Source organism: Corvus kubaryi, unplaced genomic scaffold (assembly GCF_017639235.1).
Source record: "Corvus kubaryi isolate FWS band 111438036 unplaced genomic scaffold, C.kubaryi_AGA036_p1.0 37396, whole genome shotgun sequence".
NCBI lineage: Eukaryota > Metazoa > Chordata > Aves > Passeriformes > Corvidae > Corvus > Corvus kubaryi.
The window spans coordinates 8,272,647-8,296,968 of NW_024581135.1; the positions used below are offsets into that span (position 1 = coordinate 8,272,647).

At 40.2% G+C, this 24,322-nt stretch overlaps 1 protein-coding gene across 1 annotated transcript in view; it reads right to left on the reverse strand.

Moving 5' to 3' along the window:
• Positions 1-24,322, reverse strand: part of CCDC93 (coiled-coil domain containing 93) — a 63,502-nt gene extending 39,180 nt beyond the window's left edge. The window contains exon 1 of the mRNA XM_042041170.1: positions 24,302-24,322. Within this exon, the coding sequence (XP_041897104.1) occupies positions 24,302-24,307 (6 nt within the window). The 5' untranslated portion in view covers positions 24,308-24,322. The remainder of the gene's footprint in view (positions 1-24,301) is intronic.

Sequence of the window (24,322 nt, forward strand, 5' to 3'; positions counted from 1 at the left end):
CAGTTAGATAAAGTAACTTAAGTAACTTTCCAATGTTCTCTATGCTGAGAAGGCCTAAAAGCAATTTATTTCCATTCTGCATGATAGATAAAATAAAGTAAGTATAACTTCCTGTGCAATGGTCCTTCCTACAGCATCTTCTTGTTAAGGTACAACATTTGTTTATGGATACCATAAAACAAAGTGTCATGGACACATCTTGGAGTAAATGGAAAGGATCTCAGTGGTTGCACTGGGCTATGGACCTCAGTACTGCCATGACTGCATCTTCTCAGTTGGATTCCTACTAACAGCAGAAAGTGAAGCCAGCTGTAGGGAACTAAACCCAAGCCTTTCAGACTCAGTGTCAAATTCTGCATTGTTTTCTGTGGCTCATCTCTTGGGTGAGCTCTTTTTTCAAGCCATTTTGTTGCCTAGCAGCCCCAGCAGAGAGATCACTTCCATCCTGATCCCTAATGAAATGATACCTGTGATGGTTTTCATCCAGGTTTCTGGAATCAGCAATACTGTTGGCCACAGCACTAGAATCTCCCTCTGTATGCATTTACTCTTTTAATTTGTTGTCTTGGTTGTATCCCATCTCCTTACAGTTACTCGGCTCCCCTTCATCTATTTCCTGAGATGTAGTAAGCATAGAGAACCATTCAGTGGGCAATTGCAAATTCCCAATTATCGTCAGCGGAAATGAGACTGTGCACTGTGAAATGAAAAAGTCACAGACCTGTTACAGTAGCCACTGTGTTAGGGGCTGCAGCAGACCATTGCATTTTTGCATTGCAAACCGACTGATATTCTCTGCAAGGTATTGTGCCCTTTCAGCACTCACCTAGAACAGCAAATAGTGATGTTTTAAACATGCTCACTATCGTACCCATGGGTGACATTCAGAAGGTCCAGTCCAGCCAAGGTCCTGTTCAGTCTCTCCTCTGAACAATTCCTATTTTCGGCACTTAATAGTTTAAAACAAACAGGCAGACAAGAAGACCATTTTTCTTGAAAAATATGTTTGTGTCATTTTTAACATTGTTTAACATTGTTAAGATTGGCAATATGAACACAAACATTTTTAGCTCACTTTCCAAGCTGTTAGCTCATCCCAACCAAACCCAAGGCAAACATAGGCAAAACAGGTGAGAGTAATGGCTGCGGTAACACAAGAAACTCCTGTTCATGGTCATTTTGGTGATGTAGTTAGAAAAGGGCCACAGAGTAGTTCCTTTCTTAAATAGGAGGAAGAGGAAAGACTTTGTGGCCTGTGGAATCTGGAGAAGAAAAGGTAGTCTGATAGTGAAAATACTGAGGTTCTGATAAGAAAAAAAGTCACAGATCCCTCCTGGTCCACATAACAGAAGCTGGCAGAATTGGTGGCTGGTCCTCTCTACAGTTTCATCTGTGCCTGGTCTAAAATCTGCCTGGAGAGTAATGAGAATATTATAACTAAGTATCTGACAAATACTAAAGGTTTTACCAGACTTCTCTTTCTGCATCATCATGATTTTGATCACATGACTCAAAGACTGTGGTCAGGATATGCAAGTAGCCAAGCATTTTGGGTATTTCAATTTTTGAGAGGCTTGATTTTCAGAGAGTGCTACTGTACTCTCTTTGAAAATCAGGCTGCTGAGGAGTTTCTCAGTTTCTATATGGGTACATGTTGCAAAGTCCAGGCAAGGACAGGCACAGCACACCTTGACACAGAGTAGCCACCCCCAGAGAGGTTTGTTTGGGACAGCGCCTTTACACCTCTTCTGAAAGTCTCAGGTCATCTGTAGCTGCTATGCTCAAAAGAAATTAATCTCCAGGACAATGAAGTGGGTCTTTCTAACTCACAAATCCATAGAATTACTAATTAAGTCTGATTCACTCAGCCTCGACCTGAGAAGGAACAAACAAAATGAGAACCTTTGCACTGTAAGTGCATCACAGACTCCTTAATTTGGGCCAGAATATTAAATTACAGATCACAGCTCTGTCTGTGATGCTCGCACAGTGAAGAAATACTTTGCTTCATTTGTGTATTGAGACTGAGCAAATCTGGAATTGTTGGAAAACAAAAAGCCCAGGAACTTATAAATATATTTGTGAAAGGTAAAACTTCTCCAAACAGAATCACCAGTAAGATTTATTTGATGTTCAAAGAATAAGAGACTACAGGTCATTGGATTACTGATTTACAAATCTTTTCAAAGGTGCAGAGAGGTATATATTTTCACTGTGGCATTTTTAGGCAAAATATATGGATTTAGACTTTACCTTCTACATGCCAGAATAGTATGACACATCCTTCACTTAAAATAGTTGTAAAAATGAACAGTAATTTCCCAATGGAGTGAGATAGTCTGAAACAGTTAACAGACTTCTCACAGGTACACCTCACTCCCAGGAGAATGATGATCTAAGATGGAGGAGATTTTTGGCTTTTCTTCTTCTATGTTGATTTTTTGAAAGAGAATTGAAAAGGCAGACAAGTAGTAAGAGAAGCAAGATAAAATATCAGTGATGTAGAGGTAAAAAAGACAGAACTGTAGAGATTCAAGGTGAGCATGGGAAGTGTAACCTTGGACACAGCTAAGCAAAAAGGAAAATAGCCTACAGAAAAAAAAAAAAAGGCTGTGTTCTGTCTCAGTGTCTCAGCAGACATCCAGTTTAACTTGAGTAATTTATACATGTGTGCATTTTGAAATTAAACAGTCCCACTGAGCAATGCTCTTTAGGAATTTTAGCCTGACTGCAACTTAACCCTAAATGAAAAGCAAACTGCTACCATTCACTACTAAACTCCCTCCATCTTCAGACTGCTTCTACACAGGGGATCCTGGCGTAATCCAAAACTGCAGTAGAACTACGTGTCTTTTTAAGAATCAAATCTTGCTTACACTCAGGCAGACACTGACGAATGGGGGAAGAGCACCCTCTGGTGACACCAGGCACATCGCTGTATTCTGCTGCCAGTAAGACATGCATTCCTGGAGTACCGGCTGTGCTCTGGAAAGCCGCCTCGAGGTGGTTTAATATGTTTTAATTCATTATTCAGTTATACATACGGAGTACAAGAGTGAGCATCCTGAAAACAAATCAGGGCTGACAGTGACCTTACTTCTCCTGTCCCTTAAATCACTGAGTTCTTGTAATTTGAATCAAACATTTTCTGAATTGTTCTGAGACATTTTTTAGGAGGCTTTGGAGCAGGTTTTATGGGCATCATGAAATGCAGTCCCAAGTTTTATTGCACTGGACAGTTCAAGGTTTTTCAGAGTGTGATCTAAGTATTTTCTTACAGTGTTCAAGAAGCTTGGCTGAGCTGTCTTTTCAAAGATTTTCTTTTTCTACAGAAGCAATTATTAAGAAAAATGAATTACTTTTTGCTGTTCTAGCTATTCAGAGGTAAGGAAAAAGGATGGATCTTAACCTAACTGTTATTTTCAAATCATAGCTAATTTCAACACAAATTGAACCCAAATATGCTAACAAATAAAATACACTATTTTTCTGAATAAGTTCTTCTTCACAATGGTGATGGCACACATTTCATTAAAATTCAAGGACAAACTAATGTGAGTTTCTTTAGGAGTTAATAAAAGCAGTTAGTAGCTATAGTAAGTCTAGAAAACACTTTCTGGAATTTTAGTCTGCAAAGGACTGGTTTTCTAAGGCTGGGGTTTGTGCAGACTGATTCTCTCACCCTTCAAAAGCTGCGCAAAGCCCCTAAACATCAGGGAACCTTGCCAAAAACTAGGTAAAGGTCAAGAATGTTAAAACCATGGAAGTTCTTAACTGTACTTAACTCAAGTATGGAATTCATTAAAAAAATGGTCATGTAATTACCAAATTATTTTTTAATTTATCACATAAATCTGGTCCACATAATATTAATATTTTATTTAATAAGATAATACAGCATTACATCTCCAAAATGTAAAGATAATCATCAGAATGTCACCTAGCCTAAAACTGAGTAGCCTATCTGAGTAAGTCAGCACAGAGCATCTCATGATTACCATGAAGGAAAAGTGATATGTTGTGCTTCCTTCCAGCATCTCACAACAGTGGCCTGAGGAATCTTCATTCAGCCTGTGATGCTGAGTAGAAATGTTGAGTTCGTTTCCATGTTCATTGTGCTGTAGCAGAAATACCCAACTGGTAATTCTAGTGCTTTGTGCAGTGAGGAATATTCAGGAAGTTTGCAATGGTTGATGAGTTGGAGAAAATCACTCATACTAAACGGTGACTTGAAAACAGATCCATTATTGCCCAAGAGAATGAGGGAGGATAAAGTTACATCTCCAAAAGCTTTAGCTTTCAATTTATATGATTTCTAAGGCTTCTTAAAGCACAAGAAGTTAAAAAACAAAACAAGACCCAGTTTCCACCTTCCACTTGGAAGAAGCTGCCTTGTGCAGAAACAATAAGCAGCCTGCCCAAATCGTGGCAGCTTTCTGTCCTTTACAACAGCACGACCAGGTGCCCACTGTGGCCAGAAACATTTGTATTGAGTCACCTTTGGTGGGGTTCTTGCTTTCAGATTCGTGTATCTGCATCCACTCTTGCCAAAGATCTAACGTCATTTACCAGAAAGGGACAATTCCAACATCAGCTATCAGTCTTACCTGCTTTTTGTTCCTTCACAAGTGCTATCACAAAGCAATCAATTGACCTGAGCTCAGGTCTCCCTGAAGCTGTTTTGTTGCTAATAAAAGCATGGGTCATTTAAAAAAGAAACCTTCACTTGGGTTTATTATCCTTAATGTTATTAAACAATGAACATTAAAAATTCAATCTCCACAAACAATGTAATCAACCTATATCAGGTGATTTAATATACCTAAATCATATATCAACATGAAGGGTTTTCCATCTGATTTGAGGGGGCTTTGCACCCCTGGAAATTTTTTTTTCCAGCAACCATAAAATGAAGAAAACCTTTGTTTCTTAATTAAAACAGAGGCTTTCACCTGATCCCTTGATTCTGGGAGCTGGGCTATAATCAAACAAGAAAATATTGCAAGGCTCATAATAAAAATAAGAATTTTCAATGCCTTATTATGCAACTTCACATCCTTTATGCAGGGCCACTCAGGAGAAAGATTTACCTCTAAGATTGTCAGCACTTTTCTTATCAGTCACCTCAAAAGCAGCAGTATGGCTGACTCCTGTGACTGTGCTGGATTTTTTCACAGTTCAAGGCTAATGAAGTCTTTTGTTGCAGAATTCTCCTAGCAATTTCTTCACTGTCTCCAGTAGTTCATATCCTTGTGATTTTGAAAGGCTGGAAGTAATATGTCTGGAGTTACACTGCTTATCCCCAAAGCATGCCCTCTTATCAGGAACTATGCCTTCTAGAAAAAAAAGGTGGAAAAGGATGCCTTGTAACTTCCATGATTTTAAAATTAGGAGGAATGTTCCTACAGGTACACAAATACCTGGGATATGCCATATGCTGTCCAGTGTAGTTTGTTTGGAATGGCTATTAAAGTCACAGCTCATTCACAAAGCAAGTGTTAATTCCAGCAAGCTCTGCTGCCCGTTGCTGCTGCCTTCTTTCTTGGGATCCATATTAGTTTTACTTAGTATGAAAAACAGATGTGCAGCTACATTCTGTCTCCTAAATCTATCTCTGTGAGGGAATATAACCTCTTCCAGTTGCCCATCTCTTGGCCTTGCTCTGCCAACTTACCATACCCCAGGCTATGATGCCCTGTAGCTGCAGAGATGCATTGCTTCTCTTACTCAGACTTTGTAAACCAAAAAGCCATGCTGTGAAACTCTTCCATTTCCCACAGATGGACTCAGCAGAAATTAATTCCTTCCACTTTGGGAAGCCTGGGGCTGGTGGGAAGCGGAGCAGTGAGAATGGAGCAATGCCATAACTGGAGCCATGGGGAGCAGAAATGACTGAATCCAGGAACTGCTTCATGGGGGAAGATGCAGTTGCTCCCATTAATTCAGGGACTGTAACTTCCACCAAAGGAATAATTAACCTTTTACCTTGCCTACTGTTCTACTGAGTTTAAAGCCACTTCTCTGTCTTCATCTCTTCTGGTGAAACTGTCTCCCAGTTCCCTTTCTACTGCAGATTTAAAGAAAAATCTGACAGTGCATTTTCTTTTTTGTCAGTCTTTGCTTCCCTAACTGGCTGTCGTCTAGTCAATCCATCTACTATACTCTTCCTTTTGCATAGCCAAAAAAACCCCTGCAATTTTTTGATTCAGAAAGTAGGATGAATTGAGTGCATATGCTCTATCAGAACATCACATCAGGATTCACCTACCTTTATTTCTGGAAGTGTGTATGAAGTGAAGCAGCATGTTTCATAGTGGCTCAGAGAAAACAGGTCTGTGCTGGTCTGTGAGAGACAGAACAGCCAAGCCTGCTTTCAGGAAGACAAAGTGAACTGGGAGTTCCAAAGTGAGAAGGAAAGCAGTGGCTTTCGTGCCATGCAGTAAGTTAGAACTACCAGGTACCAGTAATTTTCCATGAACTTTCCAAGAGGCAGAACTTCAAATGTTGAGCCAGTTCTGAAGATACTTCAGTTTATGAAGTCTGCCTCCACATATGCTGAGTGGTTGTGCAGAAGAGTGGATGTTCTCAGGAGAGCATCCACTCATTTCATAGGAGAGACTGAGGAAACGAAATGCATGGTGAAAGGGTTAGAGTCAGAACAAGTATTTTAAACATTTTATAGAGAGATAAAACAAGAAGAAAAAAAGCAACATCTCTGGCCTTTGACCATGGTCAACTCTAGCCCAACCTTTTTCCAAAGTGTTTTATGTAACTCTTTCGTTTTCAGAGTCTTTTGTTCCATGTCTCATACTGAGGTTTATCAGGAGATCTGGACATGAGTTTGACTGTTTCTACATTCTGCCCACCAGAACACACTCCTGTGCTAACAGGCTACCAAATGCTGGACAAGACTTTTTCCCATACATCTTGTTGCCCTGAGAGTTGGTGTTCTACTAAGGAACCCGCAACGCTGGTGTTCCATTCTGATGCTTCTTCACTGAACTCCATACCAAATTCACTCCATTTATAAGGCAGAATAAGATTTTTCTAACTGCCAGGTCTGCACTTAACACAGTATCTGAAAATCGAGCTACATTTTTTTCAGCCATATAGCTCATAACTTAGCTTTGACAGCGACACATATTCTGAGATCAGGACCAAAACGCAATTTTATTTTTTGGACTTAAGAGAAGATATATAGACTATATCTTGCTTTTTCTACAGCTGTACTGATTATTAGCCGTTTTAGTAATTAAAAAAAAAATCAGAAAAGCAAGGAGATTGGAAGCAATGCCATGAGGAGTTAATACCAAAGTAGTACTGCCACTGACAAGAGCCTATTCTTGACATTGCAGAGTAAAAATATACTATTTGTAATAAATGTATATAACTGTAATATCATTTACCTTTCAAGGCCATCAGATCAACTATCTAAACACAATATTTGTGTTAATCTTCAAATATCACCTTGTCTTCCACAGACATTCTGCTGGCAGTCTTAGCCAAAGCGTGCTGTGGTTGAAGGAAAGTTTTCTGTTGTTTTATATTGAATCAGGCCAAAGAACTAAGTCATTGAGTCAAAGCTGGAAAGACGTACATAGGAAGTAATAGAAAATGTCATGCTTTTACGGACTTCCCATCTCTAACTGCACCCATCAGTAGCAGAATATATTCCAATTTTAACATCTTCTCCATAAGCAAACTATTTTTTCAATTAACAGCCTACATATACATATATTTCTGGGGGTTTTTTTGAAGGGGCGCTGTTCAGTTGGTTGATTGTCTTTTTTTTTTTTTCCTGGATGCAACCCATTATCCACACTGAGTGTTATTTGTTGGATGTAGTGAAAATGCCAGCATCAAGTAACTAGACTGGAAGGAACTTCCTGACATACTGAATGAGGTATGAAATACTGACATACTGAAAGAGATGAGGATCCATCTGCTCTGGTGCTCTCTGGCTGATAAACTGATGGTGCTTTCATTGCACAAAATGAGAAATGTTATAATTACTGATTACTCTTCAAGCCATTATTCTAGGTACTTTAAAGCAAGGTGGAAAAGATGGGATTTTCCAGGATCTGTTTGAAGGAACATAGGGCAAGAGTGCTGTCAAAAAGAACATGAGCAAAAGCAGGAGGAAAATGCAGAAGGAAAATGTGCCAAAGAATGGTGGCATTACTTAGGTTGGTGTTACTGCAGTCTTCACAAGGTGTGACAGGGATAAAACACTCCCTTGGGTGAGGTAAAGGATGCATGGGACACAAACCTTATGAACAACTATTTCCTTCCTGTCCTTTACAACACATTAAAATTGTGTAAGAGTTGGAAGTGCTTTGGCAAGTCCTACCTGGGCACATCACAGCTATTTCCCAGCCTGCAGGCCAGCTTCCCTTCCTTGACAGCAGGTGGCGGTGAAGTTAAACAAATGAGTGGCAATAAGTCGAGAAAACATGTTTTGCCTGGTGGCTAGCGTTGCTGGAGATAGCTCAGAGAGCCCCGTGCATATTCAGACAGTGCAAGGTTCACTTCCAATGCAGAGATCTCCTGTAGCACATTCAGGAGGCAGAAAATATTAATTCATCCATAGCTGTTTGCAGTCCAAGTCGTGTTTATTTTGTTTATGATGTCTCTGGTGACAGAAACAGTAGAACAGATAGAATCTGTTACAATTTCTTTCTTACATCTCTCTTTCATACATTTAAAATCTTTGCATAGCTGAACAGATGAGGATGAAGCTCAGTTTCAAGTGAGCTTTTTATTTTGTGTCTTGTGCTTCCTCTAAGAAAATGAAGATACATCACCATGGGTTGCTTTAAAACTTTTATATTGCCAATTATTTTTTGCTGCAAAAAAACTGTGTGAAGGGGTTATTAAGGCCACAAGAACAGAGAGTGAAAGTAAACTTTTACAGTCTTGCCCTACACTTTAAATTAATCTCACTTCTGGTGGCAGGATGGGAGAGGGAGCTGTTTGTTTTCCAGTTTCCATCAGGCAAATGATGGAGCTGTCAGTACAGATATTTGATTGCAACTTCTAAGTTCCTTGCCTAAAGTGAAAAAGGGATGAATACGCCTTAAATATGTACCTTGAAGGCCCAGACTTTCATTTCAAAACCAATTCAAGACAAAGCAAGCTCTGGGTGAAGCCTCAGCTGCTATCAGTGCTGACCTGAGTGTCACTACTTCGACAGCAGGAGAGGAACCAGAGGAACCTTTCTTGCCCTGCTCTTTTGGACCATTAATGCACTGCAACAGACTTGGACTCTGCAGTCCTGTTCTTAAGAGAGGTGCCAGGCCAGTGGGCCTGCTCAGAGAAGAAAAGGGCTGCTCCCAGGAGTTTGTCCTTATCATGACATCCATAACGTATGTTCTCTTTTCAAGCTCATATTTACACATCTTATAGTCTAAATATGCTTTTAATTTTCCTGTTGTATTAAAACTTTTAGTTAAAAAATTCACATGACACTCCAATAGACATATTTATAACAAGCAAGGGCATAGGTCTCAATCACTTGTGAAGAAGCAGCCCTTCTTAATCTGTCAGTCAATCCATGCACAAAATGCACAGAGCATCAATTTCTTTTTAGGTTATTCACTGTGACTTATGTATCTGCCAATAAATCTAAAATACAGGTCAAAGAATATGTAGCTCAAGTAAATCTATAAATGTAGCAGAAAAGCTTCACTAACTACCTCAGATTGCCAAAGCTGAGGTCATTTCCTTGTTGTGAAAAATACTGAGTCCATAAATTATTTTTATCACCTCTGGGGCAATGCAAACAGTTTCCAACAGATGCTGAAAGTATGATATGTTTTTTATTTGATATCAGAACACTACTTTTACACAGCTCTTAAAACACAAGGTCCAAGATTCTGCTAGTGCTTTAAGGCCCCAATTCAGCAACATATTAAACAGATGCTTCAGGCCCTGACATTAAACACGTGCCAAAGTGCTTTGTTGCATAATCACAAATTGCTAAATTGGAGCCCAAAGACTAAATCTTTTTCCCATGAAACTCTGGATCTACCTTCTGTTTCCCTTCAAGGAAAACAAGGCATTTATTCAAACATAATATACATAAGCATTCAAAAACATTCAAAAAGGCTTTTCTTTCAGAGATCACTGGGTGAGCCACAGCTCTGGAAGTAAACCTTGGACAAAAATTGATGTACCATTTTTTACAACAGTTTAACTGGTGTTCGCTTAAGATTTAGTTAATGTTTATTTCCATAAAGAAAATAAAAATACTTTGACCATGTGAAGACATTAGCATGAATGGTGAACGTCCTACGGAGAACTTTGGAGAAAACACCACTGAATTAACTTACAGTACATTTGTTAAACATGAGCAGCTCTAATAATGACATTTCATTTAACAATGCCCTTTGTCTTTTCAGTTCATCAGCTACCTATTTCAGTAATGAACTGCAGTCATACCATTCTGATTTTCTCCTAATGTAAAGGCTGAGATCACTTCACTTGCAGTGAAGCGTGATGCTATTATTCTGTTTGTGGCTTAGGAAAAAAGCTATAGAATATATCACAATTGTAATTGGCTAACAAATATTAAATTCTGTGATCAGTAAGGATACCAATAACTTCATTTAGCTATCAATGGAAACAAGTAAAATTAAAAAAAAAAATAGATAGAAATGGTTGAAAATGCTCAGGAAATCTATTTCATGAGCAGAGGAGCAAGTATTCAGCTGGGAAAAAAATGAGCCACGCATTAAACGTTATTTTAATTTTTTATCAAGAATCCATGCATAGAACTTAACAGCAACATTTTCAGATAGGATGGATATTCTCAGTTGCAAAAATAAAATGGAGTTGCCTGCCCTATTTAAGAAGGATTTTCTAAAGAACTAGAAGAAGTCAGATTAAGTGGATACTATCTCACTTTGCACTATGTAAACACAAGAGAGATAAAAAATATCATAGGTCTACTTGATATGATCCATAAGTCTTACAGGGGGTAATGGGGCTTACTTTCACTCATTTGCCTACCTCTTATTTTGGGTTTCTTAGATTTCAAAAGCTTTTTCATTGCCTTTCTAGCTGCAAGAGAAATATTTTAACCAGGCTGCTGTTTTCACTTTTCTATTCACTGTGATCCATTCAAAATATTTTCAGAGCTCACCAAAAACATTTAATTAGCAGACAGTGGTGTCCAGCATTTCATAATCTTTTCCCAACTGAACCAAATCTGCACAATTTACAATAGATCTTTGGAAAACTGCTTTTTACTGTGTGCTGCATCTATAGATCTCTCGCAATTACCCACAGTAAATTTAGGCATTGTACAAGAGCAAATTTTACAGTCCATGAAGAGATGAAGTGAAATCTAGATGAAATTCATTGTGACAGATTCTCAGTTAGTGCCCTGATGTGTCTGTATTACAGAAGATAGACATTCTATTAGCATGGAAGCTCCCATAATGGACTGTGAATCATTTCAGGTAATAGAGATGCCAACTGGAATGACTGAAAAGCACTATTGAATTCCATTAGAGCTCTTTGTTTTTAAATCAGTCATTTCTTTGTGAATATCCAACTATATACTTCTTGACCTTAGCTGAGAGTAATAATTGTGAACTAATATTACAAAACATTAATCTGAGTTACTGTTCAATTAATGTTTCTGTTTGAGGGTTATTTTTATGCTGCAAATGTGAAAGAGACTGTGGCTTGTATTACAAATATGTATTTGGACTTGAGCTAGTGCAGAATGCAATTTTCACTTATATTTCTCTCTCCACTGTATTCAGTCTCATCTCATTAGCTGTAAAAAGACTTGGGTATTGGCTTTTCTTTTTCCATGTCATCCTACCAGAATAAAATAACTATAATCAACAAATCTATAAAGATAAACATTTTTATAAGAGATGCCACAAATAGTCTTCTTTCATTTAGGTGCTTGGTTAATTATCAGCAAAATAACTAACACCATATCCTGTTACCCAAACAGCCCCACCTTATCTATCAATCATGTATGATTTATCAGACTTGATAATTGCTTGGATAATTAACACAGAATTTAGGTTTATTCAATCTGCTGAAACCTCAGAAATGCCTGCATAATTGCCATTTGTGTAGTAGATGAAGTTATGAATAATTCTTTTTCACATAAATATGAAGGCTGCATTGCAGGCAGCAGAATTTCCTCACCCATAGCTATTAATGCAGATATTACATCATACAAGTGCTATGGTATTGTCAGATGTTAACTATATGTATATAGTTAAAGTAATTAAAATGCATATCCATGAAAATAAGGGAAAAATCTTTGTTTGTAGGCACTGCATGCTTCCCTCATGAAGGAATACAGAAGGAGAATGAAGGAAAATTACTCTGCTCGGTACAGCAGCAACCAGATTTGAATCTCTGTAATATTCACACATAAATCCTTTGGGAAGTCTTTAAACAGAGTAGGTTCTGTATCTTCTGTCTACGATCATCTATTTTCACATCAGAATGAGCAACATTATCCTTATATACCAGAGTTTCTGTGTCTACAGCTTGAAAATGAGCCTCTCCTTAATGTTGTAATGACAGGTGTAAGATTAACTTTGTTAGGTGTCTAGCCACTCATGCAAACTAAATTAAATTAATGGAACAAATTTCTCTCATAATTAAGATAAAAATTCATGTCAGCTGTAACCTTGCTGTACACTAATTATATACAAATGATTTATCATCTGCTTCGCCCAGAATATTAATCCTCAACTCATTGATAACTGCAGCCAGTGTTAAGAGATGAGAGTTGATTAACTATGACAGATTGGGCAACCACAGTACCAAGTGCCTGAACAACCAGTGAAACCAATAATATTCAAATAGCACTTCTTATTTAAAAATGCATTCCCATGGAAACAGATGCATGTTTAATGAGGGATACGGAAATTATTTCAATAACGACTGATACTGGAAGAGTGGGCTGAACTAATCAATAATAATTAAGTGCTTAGCCTGGCTAAGATATGGTTTTATAAAGCAGGTTATGTACACATTAGTGAGGTACTAGTTCAGGCCATGTTACATATAATGTCTTCATGTATTGCTGTTGGTTATTTATTTTCCTACTGCAGCAGATATTGAAGAATTTACAGATGTTAAAACATCTACAGGCTAATCTTGGCTCCCCCCAGCTCCAATAAAAGGAAGAAGAAACCGATGCCACCAACAGTCCTTTGAAAGTCAGCTCCTGCAGTAATTCTGCGTTGGGAAATTTCTTTATGAAAATGTCAATTGTACAAAAAAAACAACCCAACCAACACAAAAAACCCCAAGCAACACTTGAAGCATCATCTGTTCAGCAGGACACTCATTCATCTCTTGGAATATGATATTATATTTTTACTTTAAATAAAAATTATTAAAATTAACTTGTGAACCTTAAAAAAGTTATTATTTTTTAATAGGTGGTATGTATTTTGGGGAAGATTGTTAGTTAATAATGTATCCTTTGATGAATAAAAAGAATAACAAAATTCCAGACATCTCAAAGGTTTTCAAGTTAGGGCTTGGGCCTTTTTAGTACTAATTCTGTCTCCCCAGGACAGCTTTTTTTTAAACTAATTGCTCATCGAGGCTCCAAGAACCCCTGTCAGAAAGAAGAAAAAACCTAGTCTTGTTCCTAGGCACTAATAAGGCACAACCAGCCAGCTGGATGAACTAAGTGATATTGCTGTAAATTAATTACTTTCATGAAAAGCTGGTATGTCTGAAGACAAGTTGTGTCTGAGAAGGAAACTTAAATACTGATATAAAACTGAAGACAACTGCAAAATCAACACAGAGCATGAACCTGTTATTCCCAGTGGCCAGGTGGGACAAGCCCTGTGAAACCCTGCAGGGATGGACAGGCTGGTCTGCAGGGAATGTAGTGATGGCAGAGAGCTGGAGACAGGTCCCCAGAGCTGCCCTCCTGCCCAGGCACTGCAGCCACAGTTCAGGCTTTCCTGTTCACCAGACTGGTTCCATTCTGACACAAAGGAAAAATCCAGGAAATTGGCTCCTATCCTATGTCTGCTCTGTGCCTGGGTTTATGAGAGCCAAGCCTTCTCAGTCTGCTCATTCTCAGTATGGGGACACCAATTCCTTTGGAACTGCAGTGGCTTATTTCACAGAGGCTACACCAGGATTACATCTTAAATGAGAATTTGAACCCTTTCTTCCATTCCCATGTTCTTTAACACCCAGTCAGCCTCTGATTGAACACAGGTGTTCCTGCACAGGTAGCTCCAAAGCTTGGCTTGGATAAAAATTTGAGCTCCTGCTGGGGACTGTAGAGGCAGCTGGATGCCAGCCCATGGCAGGGACGGGTTGGACACAGCAGATGGCGTGGTGCTGCAGGTTTGGCTGTGCCTTGTGGTGACACTGCAGGCTGGTACCAAGCACAGAAACCAGGCTGGCCTCTAGAAACACCCAGCACTGCTCTGATGCCAGCTCAGCTACCAGGAGACCTGAAGCACCAGAGCCCAGCCATCCCAGCACCAGCACTCTCAACATGTGGATACAGACTCAGCTTCTCAAGGAGTATTTGAATCACCAGCTTAGGAAGCAAATATTCTATTTCATGACAATGGTCCTTTTCAGCCTCCCATCCCACGAGAGACTTTCTTTTTTTTCATTTGTCGTATGTGCTTCAAAATACATTAAAGTTCCACTTAAATGAAAAAGAAAATGTGAACTTTATGGGAAATAAAAATTCAAACATTTCTTTCTCTACATTTCTAGCTATTTCAGGGCTAATTGCCTTTGAATTTGTAAATGCAGATAATGAGAAGAATCCTATGTATATGGAATTGAAGAGAATATATGCAGAGTAAGTCAAGTACTTGATATCCAATTTAACTTGGAGCTGGATATCAACTTTAAATAAGCAAAAAGGCGTTAAGTTTTTTTCATCATCTTATCCCTAGGGGATACATATCTGCTATGAACCTAATCAGCTACAGAATATCACAGATCCTCTGCACCAATGCTAATGATGAACATTCCCACGGCGGAGCAGAGATGGATCACGAGCACTGCAGGTCCAGTGGGGAGACCAGGCACTGCCCCACACACATCTATAAAGATTCAATTAATGCAAAAGTTTGTGTGTAAACTCCCTTTCAGGTCTTTGGGATCACCACAGAGAAGCAAATAACCAGTAGAAATACTTTACAATGAAAGCATAGAAGAAATTCCTCATGTAAAATGACTTTTCTGAGCAATTGTAGTGACATGCAAACCTTCACCTACCAATGCTAACAGCACCTAGTAAGGAGGTGAGCTAGACTACGTCCACACCAAAGCCACAGCAGGAAAGGCTGTACTGCAGCTCCCAGAATAACCCTTTGCAGCAAAGCAAGCAGCAGTTCCCATCAATACAGGGATCCAATCCTACACTGTGGTGCTACTGCAAGTAGAATTCTGTCACTGCTCTGGTGGTTGGAGTAAATAGCTACCTGTTTTTCCATGGCATATAACAGTTAATGCATCAGTTTCAGGGGAAATGCCAATGTGGAAGTCAGTGGCACTGTTTGCTTAAAAAAAGAAGTAAACTAGAAAGAAAGCACTAATTAGAGAGAAGGCATGTGGTCGTTTAGCACATGTTTTCTAGCAGAAGCTCAGCACGGACATTTGGCAGTGAGAGAGTTTAAATGCAGCCTTCTAGGAATGGCTAAAATGGGTCTGTATTGATTAGTGCTACTTTGGCTAATTGGTGGGGGTAGGAACTAGAAACCCCCTGGTAGCCCTCATTGCCAGTTAGAGCTATAGCTGATAGACCTAAATTCTGCGCATGCTGATACAACTGATAGCACACCATCTTCAGTGGAGCTCCTCCAGTTTAACAGGCACAAGGAGAAGCAGATGCAAAAAATGGAGCGTCCTTGTCCTAAACCTCTTCTGCACACCTTGAGCACCTTCTGCCCCTTCCACTCAGAGTAAGAAGTGGGATTATGCTGCCTCGCCCAGCAGTATCACTTCATTCCATTGATCAGGCTCTGCAAACAATGCAATTATCTCAGAGTGGAATGCAGTGAGCCCTAGTTTTGCTACTTCCACTTATTACTGAGGAGCATCAAACTACCCAGCCATTTTCCTGCAGCCATCTTTAAAAAAGGCAATGATCTCAATGTGCTGCTAACCTAATGAGGGCTGTGTGTGACAGAGCCGTAGATACATTTTCTCACTAGCCTAATGAGCAAAGTGACAGACAGTGAAACAGTTCACACTTGAGTAATTTTCTAGTCATCAGCAACTGCAGTGTTCATGGGAGCAGAAGCCAGAGAGGGGACAGAGAGCTACACAATAAATACACACTGGCTCCATTGGCCAGAATAAGTTATCACTAGGATAGAGGTCTTGGGGCAAGCTCCCTTAGGAAATTCAAACAAAAAGAGTCAATTTAAGGCATCTCTAGCAGTGCGTTCAATTAAAATTAAATTTAAAACATAGGATCAGCTGTTGGGCTGTTAGGCCACCTGCCCAAAGGAAGAAAAAAATTAGAGATGTAACGAACCTTTACTCCTGATGTCTGCAAGCTGCTCATGAATCACTGAATAGTACCAGCTTCTCACAAGCATCCATTCAGCACAAAGTCCAGTTCTCCTTTGTCTCCCACCCCAAGAAGGAAACCAGCAGCACATAGCTCATTATCCATATTGACAGCAAGCGTTTGTGTGAAAAATGCTGTACTTCTTACATTTTTAATGTACTTGGAACTTGTTCCAGTGAAACCATTATTTCTCAAAGGAATGTAACTATGAGCCAAGCCTCGGAACATCCACTGGCACAGCCTCCAGGATAGATTCCACAAGGAAACAGCAAAAGCCATCAGAGCTATGCAGTACTCCAGGCACTGTTAGTGCACCCAGCACCTCCCACTGCCCTGATGATCAAGTATAGAAGTGTGAACAGAGAGAACACACAAAGCCCAGGTGCAAGGGAAGGAGCCCTTCCCAAAGATGGGAAAACCAACTGGTCCAAGAAGCATTTCAGCTGCTAGTGGTGTGATCCAGGTCTTGAAGAGAAGCCACACCAGCCATCCCTTCTTGATCCCTCTCCTTGGATACTGCCATTTTTACCACTGATAAAATATGCCTGCCTCTCTTCCTTCTTCTCTCAGCTGAAGAGAGGAGACATTTGATGCTGCTGGGACAAATAAAACAGCAGCTGCAGAGTCCACCTGCCTAATCCCAGAGTTGTCCCCCTGTGAACTGGCCTGACTCTCTAAGCAGAAGGGGTGTCAGGAAATAAAGAGTCTTGTGGTTCCTCACCTGGATCCTTCCGCTGTGATCATTCCTGCCATGTATGGGAACCAACATGTGGGCAGAGGGACAAGTCCTGTTAACACTCTCACTGTGCAGGAATCTCTTCATGGAGAGCTATGGACATGCTTTAGAGGTGCAGCAATCAGGTGTGGCAGAGCTCATGCTGCCCTTCAGATCTGGTGCAGCTCCACAGGCAGCAGTGCTCACCACAGCTCTTTCTTTGAGCTGCCCTGTGGGAGCTGGTTGATGCCCAAAATGCCTAAACTGCACCCGTCTGTCAGCTTCAGTCCATGGGGCTGCCTGGGCAAGTACAGGGGCTAAAGGGTGGATCAAAATACCTCCCAATGACCTCAGCAGCAACAGATGAGCCCTTGTGCAATTCAATCCTATCCTGGAGACAGCACGTCTCAGGCTCTCCCACTGAGGGCAGAGCAGCTCCCTGGCAGAGCTCTGGCCCAGTGTAAATTAGCTAATTCTCACAGCCGCTCCATAAGTCATTCCTGCCCAGCTTTTCAGGCTGGTGAGGCGAAGGACTCACCAGCAGCCACCAGAGGCACAGGTGCAGTTTGCCAGGAACCAAACTCAAAGTTCTGGGCTCTGCTCCTCAGCGTCGGCTGCTTGGCCAAAACCTATTTATGCAAACTCACCATGAGCTTGGCTGAACTGTTGTTTTGTCTGACATTTCTCCTTGCACATGTGAAAGAATCCTCTTGGCTTGTGAGAGAAGTTCTGTAGTTCAGGAGGTGGCCAGGCTCTGAGTCATGTGCCTCTGTTCTACTGTGTCTGCTTCTGCTTCCCTGGGTCACCCAAGGCAGGACATTTAAACTCATTGCACCACACTTTTCATGTTGGAAGAATCCAAAATTGCTTCTAAAATGTTGTTGTGTCAACTGGGGGTAAGCCAGTAAATACTGGGATCTTTTAAAATGAAGGAATTCAGTGCTTGTCTCTCTCTGACTTTCACTGGGGCTTAGCATTCAATTTCTTTAGTATATTTTAAAGATCCTTGTCTAGAAAAAGAAACTGGCATTTGTGGGCACACACAAATATTAAACTGCTTTGAATAACTCTCCATGTGGAACCGTTCATGTGCAATAAAAATGGCAGTGTTTTCCAGTATAAATAATCACTCATTTCTTGAAATCATAAATCATTCACCTTTTAGATTATTTGGGTGTCAAGGGATAAACTGTTAAATCTATATTTAGTATCTAACTCAAAGTCCTGCCTGGTCTTCAGAAGTACTGCACACTCTTCAGCTGGGAGAGCTTGTACATCAGATCCCTTGGATAAAGTGCTTAAATTTGAACTCACATGCTTACATCTAAAAACTCCACCCAACATTTAAGAGAACTGAAAATTAGTTAAAAGCTGCTCTGAGCGTTTTCAAAAATTACGCAGTGGAAGGCATTCCAGGTGAAAATGCATTTTAACTAATTTTTCATAAATGTCTTCCTTCTTTTAAATTCTGTTTTGCTCATCACAGGTATCCTGGAACATGGCATCCTGGCTCTGGCCATAACAGCCATGCTCTGGGTCAGAGAGTGAAGAGCCAGGCTTGGGGTTGAAACCAGCCATTTGTGCCAGGGAAACACGACATCAGGATGGGACAGAGCCTGTGATGTGGTGCTGCAAAGGAGAGCTGCACCACCCTCGTGGTGGGAGATGCCAGCCCACTGTGCAACCCTCACCATCAACATGCTGCATTTGACAGGTCTGTGCACCAGTAAACAAACTGCAGCCCAGGTGATTTTAATACCCCGAGCCATTTGAGTAGCTGCATAATAGTCTGTCCCAGACTAGATATGCTGCAAAATTTTTAGAGGGGCCTATGTGGAACTGTTCCAGTCCCTGAGTAAAGATGAATACACAGAATCTGCCAAAAAAATATTCATCCAACCAGAAAGTGTCAAGAGGATTTCATACAGGAAAAAAGATTTGAAGAAACTCAGTGGTTAAGGAAATGTTCATTTTACTTTGTAATTCACCTTAACTGATTCTGTATGTGAACCAAAACCCCTAAGACATGAAATGTGGGCAAAAGATACAAACCTGTGAAATGGTGGGACAAATAGTTTCTCCTCCTCTAGTAAAATGAAACAGCAGCTACTTGGGAAAAGAATCCACATGCCAAATCTGTAAATATTCTCTACCTCTTTTTATGCTGCTGCTATAATTAATGTAAGAACCTTTAAAATTCCTATCTGATACTTACACTTGTTATAGCAACATATTTAATTCCAGAGCTACGTCCTTTAGCAGATTCTTTTACTTCATTCAAATTACTAATCGTTTAGATTCTCTCTGAAAGTCTTTCCTCCCTCACTCCCCATGCATGCTTAACCTAATTAACTATAAATGAGAAAAAATGCTATTCACATAAAAAGAAAATGTTAACCTATAAATTATCCAGTGCTCCCTCCTGAGGCTGGCAACGCCTCTCACAGAAAAGCTCAAATGTTGGTGCAGTATTCTTGGCTTCCTATCCAGTTTCTGCCACCAAAAATCATTTTACACAACACATTACTCTGCCATTTTGTACATCTGGCAACATTTACTGATACTAAGTCCTCTCCCGTGTTTTCAAGATAACACGAAGGAGGATTTCTAGGATGATTAATTGGAGAGACAAAATCATTCCTTTACATTTCAAGGAACATTTGCAGAAGACTAATGGTCATTTATGGAAATATGCCCTCTTTATACCCATTAATGTCTTCCAGTGTTCCCTATGGGTCACACAATTAACCACCCCTTTGTATTTCTTTGCTGCCGTCATCCAAAATCCTCTCAGTTGTTGTCATCCGTTGAAAATCTTCTGCTTTCCCATGGCCAGATCAAAAGCACACTCAGGTTCATGGGACTGAGCCATCTAAGGGAGAGGATCCTTACTCTATATGTTGCTCCTCAAAATATAGTTTTTTCCAGAGGTTCTCAACTGCATTTTGCCAATTTCGACCCTGACAACCATTTCCAAATGTATGTGGAAATCCAAATAAAAAGTAGAGAGACAGTCCTTTATTTTCTAATTCTATTCCCATGCTTTTGTGATTTCATTTATCCCACTCTCCAGTGGTGATGGAAAGGGCTTTGCTGTGCCTAGCACAATATAATTCTGATCCATAGCTAGAGCTCCAGAGTACTGTTGTACCTTATTGCTATTGTCACTAGTGTTACCATTATTTGGAATTATAACAGTTCCAATGAAACCTGACATAACAGATCCCTGTCCAGTCAACCTGTGCCCAGGTACCAGGTGACATCATGGGCACCACCAGGGATGCTGGGCCCAAGTGAAGACTGGCACTAGGCACGTATGAGGGAAATGACCTTTCCATCACATTTCCCACGGTTCCCTGCTCCCTGTCCCTACCTCCCTGTCACTGCAGGGCTTTGTGTCAGTGTCCTGAGGGCATTAATAGTCACTAATTGTCCAGGGACTGGTATCACACAGTGTGTTGCCCAGTTTTTTCCCCTTTTGCCAATGAGAGCAAGCTGACCTACCAACAGCCTCTTGCCAGGACATTTGTGTACACTCTGTTTTGGAATTGGCATCTCACCAGCTTGTAGTTTAACTTACCACCAACTCCAGTGCACTCCTCAGGGTTTACCTGAGCACTGCCTGTGCTCCAAAAGTGACAGTGAGCTCTGTGCAAACACTGACACTGTCACCTCTGCAGCCACATCCCCCAGCGTATCTCCCGTATTCCGGAGTTCAGACACCACGAGGAAGCTGATGCTGTTTCAGACAATGCCCAACTCATTTAGAGGACCCTGGTCCCAGGCACATGTGGTGTTGTCACCTTCCAGTAGAGATGGCTGAGGCCAAGAACAACCTCTCTCCAGAGAGGCAGAGGAGTTACAGCTGTCAGCCAACACCAGGCATGGGCATCTGCTGACAGCTGGGGTTTGTTACAGTTTCCTTTGCTACCCCTGTAGCTTGTTACAGGTATTTCATGAAGTGAAAAACACCAACACAGGGGGTTTTTGCCCTTGATATCAAAAAACACAAACCCAAGCATAGAAGAAAATGAGAGAGAAAAAGGAGAAATGAGGACAGTACTGATAAAACCAGGGAGAAATGTTAGGTCAAAACACTGTAAGTTAAAAAAAGAGACAAATTGCTTATCTGTTCATTCTCAATTCCCTGAAACTGTCTCCATTTTGATGGTGCTTGATCACAAGCTGAGAAGAGATGGGCCTTCCAGCTGTGAGGAGACAGCCTCATACCAAAACAGGAAAGAGAAGCATAACCTACTGGCCATTCCTGAATACTGTAAAAGAACATTTCAGGAACAAACTGCTGGCATTTTGCTTTAGCTTCCTGAATAGCAAAATCAAAACAGATTTACAGAATGTGTATGCATTATATGGAGCAGGAAACACTGTCACCATTACACAAATTAGTTGAAAATTTTATATGCACTCAATTCTGCTAAAATATTCTTATTAAAGGTATGTGTAAAATTTGGGAGACGATAAAGCCATCTAATATTTTCTTTACCATTGCTTTGGGATGATTTGCAGCACTTTAGCAGAGAATTACAAAAGCCATGCATGTACATTCACTCATGTTTTCACTAATTTTCCCGCAGGAAGCCCCACACTTTTTTTTTTGGTCACTCCAAAGACTGAATCAGCACCACAGCACCTTGCACACAGACCCCCACCCCACCTATCCACCCCTCTCTCTCCTCACGATCTCATTCACCCTTAACACCTGCATTTTGTGTTCCCTGGGCTTCTCTGGTGCCACATCCACTCCCTGCCTCCCATTTCCCGTCAGAGGCTGAGCCCGTTCCCCCAAACCTCACCAAGGCAGCACCAGCCACTCCTGCCCTTTTCCACAAACCCCAACTGCATCCTTTCCTGTTCACTGCCAAGAGCCCCTTTCATCAATCAACTTTCAAATCAAACTTTCATGGATGTGCAGCACTACAGTTGCTAAGAATTTTAGTTAATTGGTACTAATTATAGTTAAGAGTAACTAGAGGCTCATTCACAGGGGGAGGGAGGACTGAAGGAGAATATAATTCAGTATGCTTTCAACTCTGTACACACACTTAGCTGAGCAGGGTTAATAAGAGCATCAGCCTGGTTCCCGAGCACACCAGAGGTAAATAGAAGCCATTTTTCATGTTTTATTCTGCAGGTACAGTTTTACCATGGCCCGTTTTACAAGTGAGGTAAATGAGTCATAGAAAAAGCAAGTAGCTTGACCAAGGCTTTGCAGTAAGACATCGGCAACACAGAGAGAGCACTGCAGGAACTACTTTCCAGCCTACTTGATCCTCATGGGAACAAAATCTTGCCTTATTTTTATTGTCATTATTCCTGTGTAGTAGCTATCCTCATCTGCAGGATCAGAAATTTTAGGCTAAGCTGTGGCACAGCTGCACAATTGAATTTGAATTAATCAATCTTTAATCCCTGATTAGGTGAACACAGCAAGAAGAAAATATCTGAGGGAAAGAAAACTTCTATCAGAAATGAAATTATTACTTGAGAGGCTAACATCCTGCATCAGTTTACAACTGATAAGATTCAATATGCAGCAGTGGAAAAATATTAGAAAGTCTATTAGGAGACACTCAGGTGAATATTGTGTTCCAACCTTTAAAATCCGAGCTGTGCCTTAAGATTGTAACTATCTTTTTGCTCCAGAACAAAAAAAAGAATTGAAAGGCACAACTATTAAGCAAGGATAAAGGTTGAGTCGTAAGCAAATGTCATGTTATAGATTTACCTACCAACAAGAAGGCAGTGGGGTTCAGGTCAGAGGTTAATGAAAGACATCCAAAGGTCATTCCATGATTATGTGAGAGCATGAGTTTAATAGGGCACGGGGACGACAGACACTGACAGAAGATTTATACCAGAGGTGATGACACCGCTCCGAACAGTGCTGATAAAAAGAGCCCCAATATGGGCCTGAACAGAATGATGAATGGTGCACAGGGCTGCTCACACTTCTCATTATAAGCTCCTTCACTCATGGTGGCACTTAGCAGCGTTTATTTACTGGGGTTTGATGGTACTGAGCAGAAGCACAGTATATCTAACACTTTAAATGTAGACTTGCCATATAAAAATGAAACAAGAGATAAGATTAGATCATTGAATAATTGCCCAGCTTTCCTGCAGAGATTATATTCACCAGTGCTAACATTATTTTTTTCCTAATGTTCTAGTGTATGAACAGCTCAAGTGAATTAATTTTCTAAGGCAGAAGGTCAAAGGAAAGTAACTGATAAGTGTTGTGCCTGCTACAGAATATCACTTTACAATATTCTCGCCTCCTCATTTATCAGATAGAGAGGAAGAGATAATATAATAAAGGTATATAAACATATTTTTTGTCACAACAAATTTAGTTTTAGTTGTCCCAAGTGCTATTTTTCCTTGTGGCTCTTAGTAGAAAGAGGATCAGAGAAGTCAGCCAAAAAAAACCAACAAACAAACAAAAAAAAATCAACAACAAACCTTAGGACCAAACCCAAGGAAAACTGAGACCTGATAAATAACATGCACTGCACCAAGAAACTCCTTTTCAGACTGTTATATATTTATCAAACCACTGGAGTGTGAATTTATGAATAAGTCTTATCATCTTTCAGGCAGCAGGCACAATAAAAATTAGAACTACAGAAAATTGTGGGTATTATGAAAGGCTATTTCTACCAATTCATATGTATCTATAGATGGGAATGTCTCAGAAGAAAGTTCTGTGTGTCTTCCCACTCACAACTTCACCCAGAGACAGAGCAGTACTGCATGGTGTCATAGTTAACATTTAGCTGCACATACAGCAACATAAATTGTTATTCAACCAAGAGCTGTTGTAAACAGTGTATGTAATTTTAAGAGGTGCAGAGCTGCAGCATTCTGAGCATCCAGTATCACCCCTCTCCAAGACAGTTCATTTAATTACCTTGCCTGTGCTGCCATCACTTCTGCTTCCCAATACATCTGTATTTTACACCATATCCATCTTGTAGTGCCTGAATATGTGATAAACAGGAAAGAAACCCTACCTGCATTTCAGAAAGAAAGAT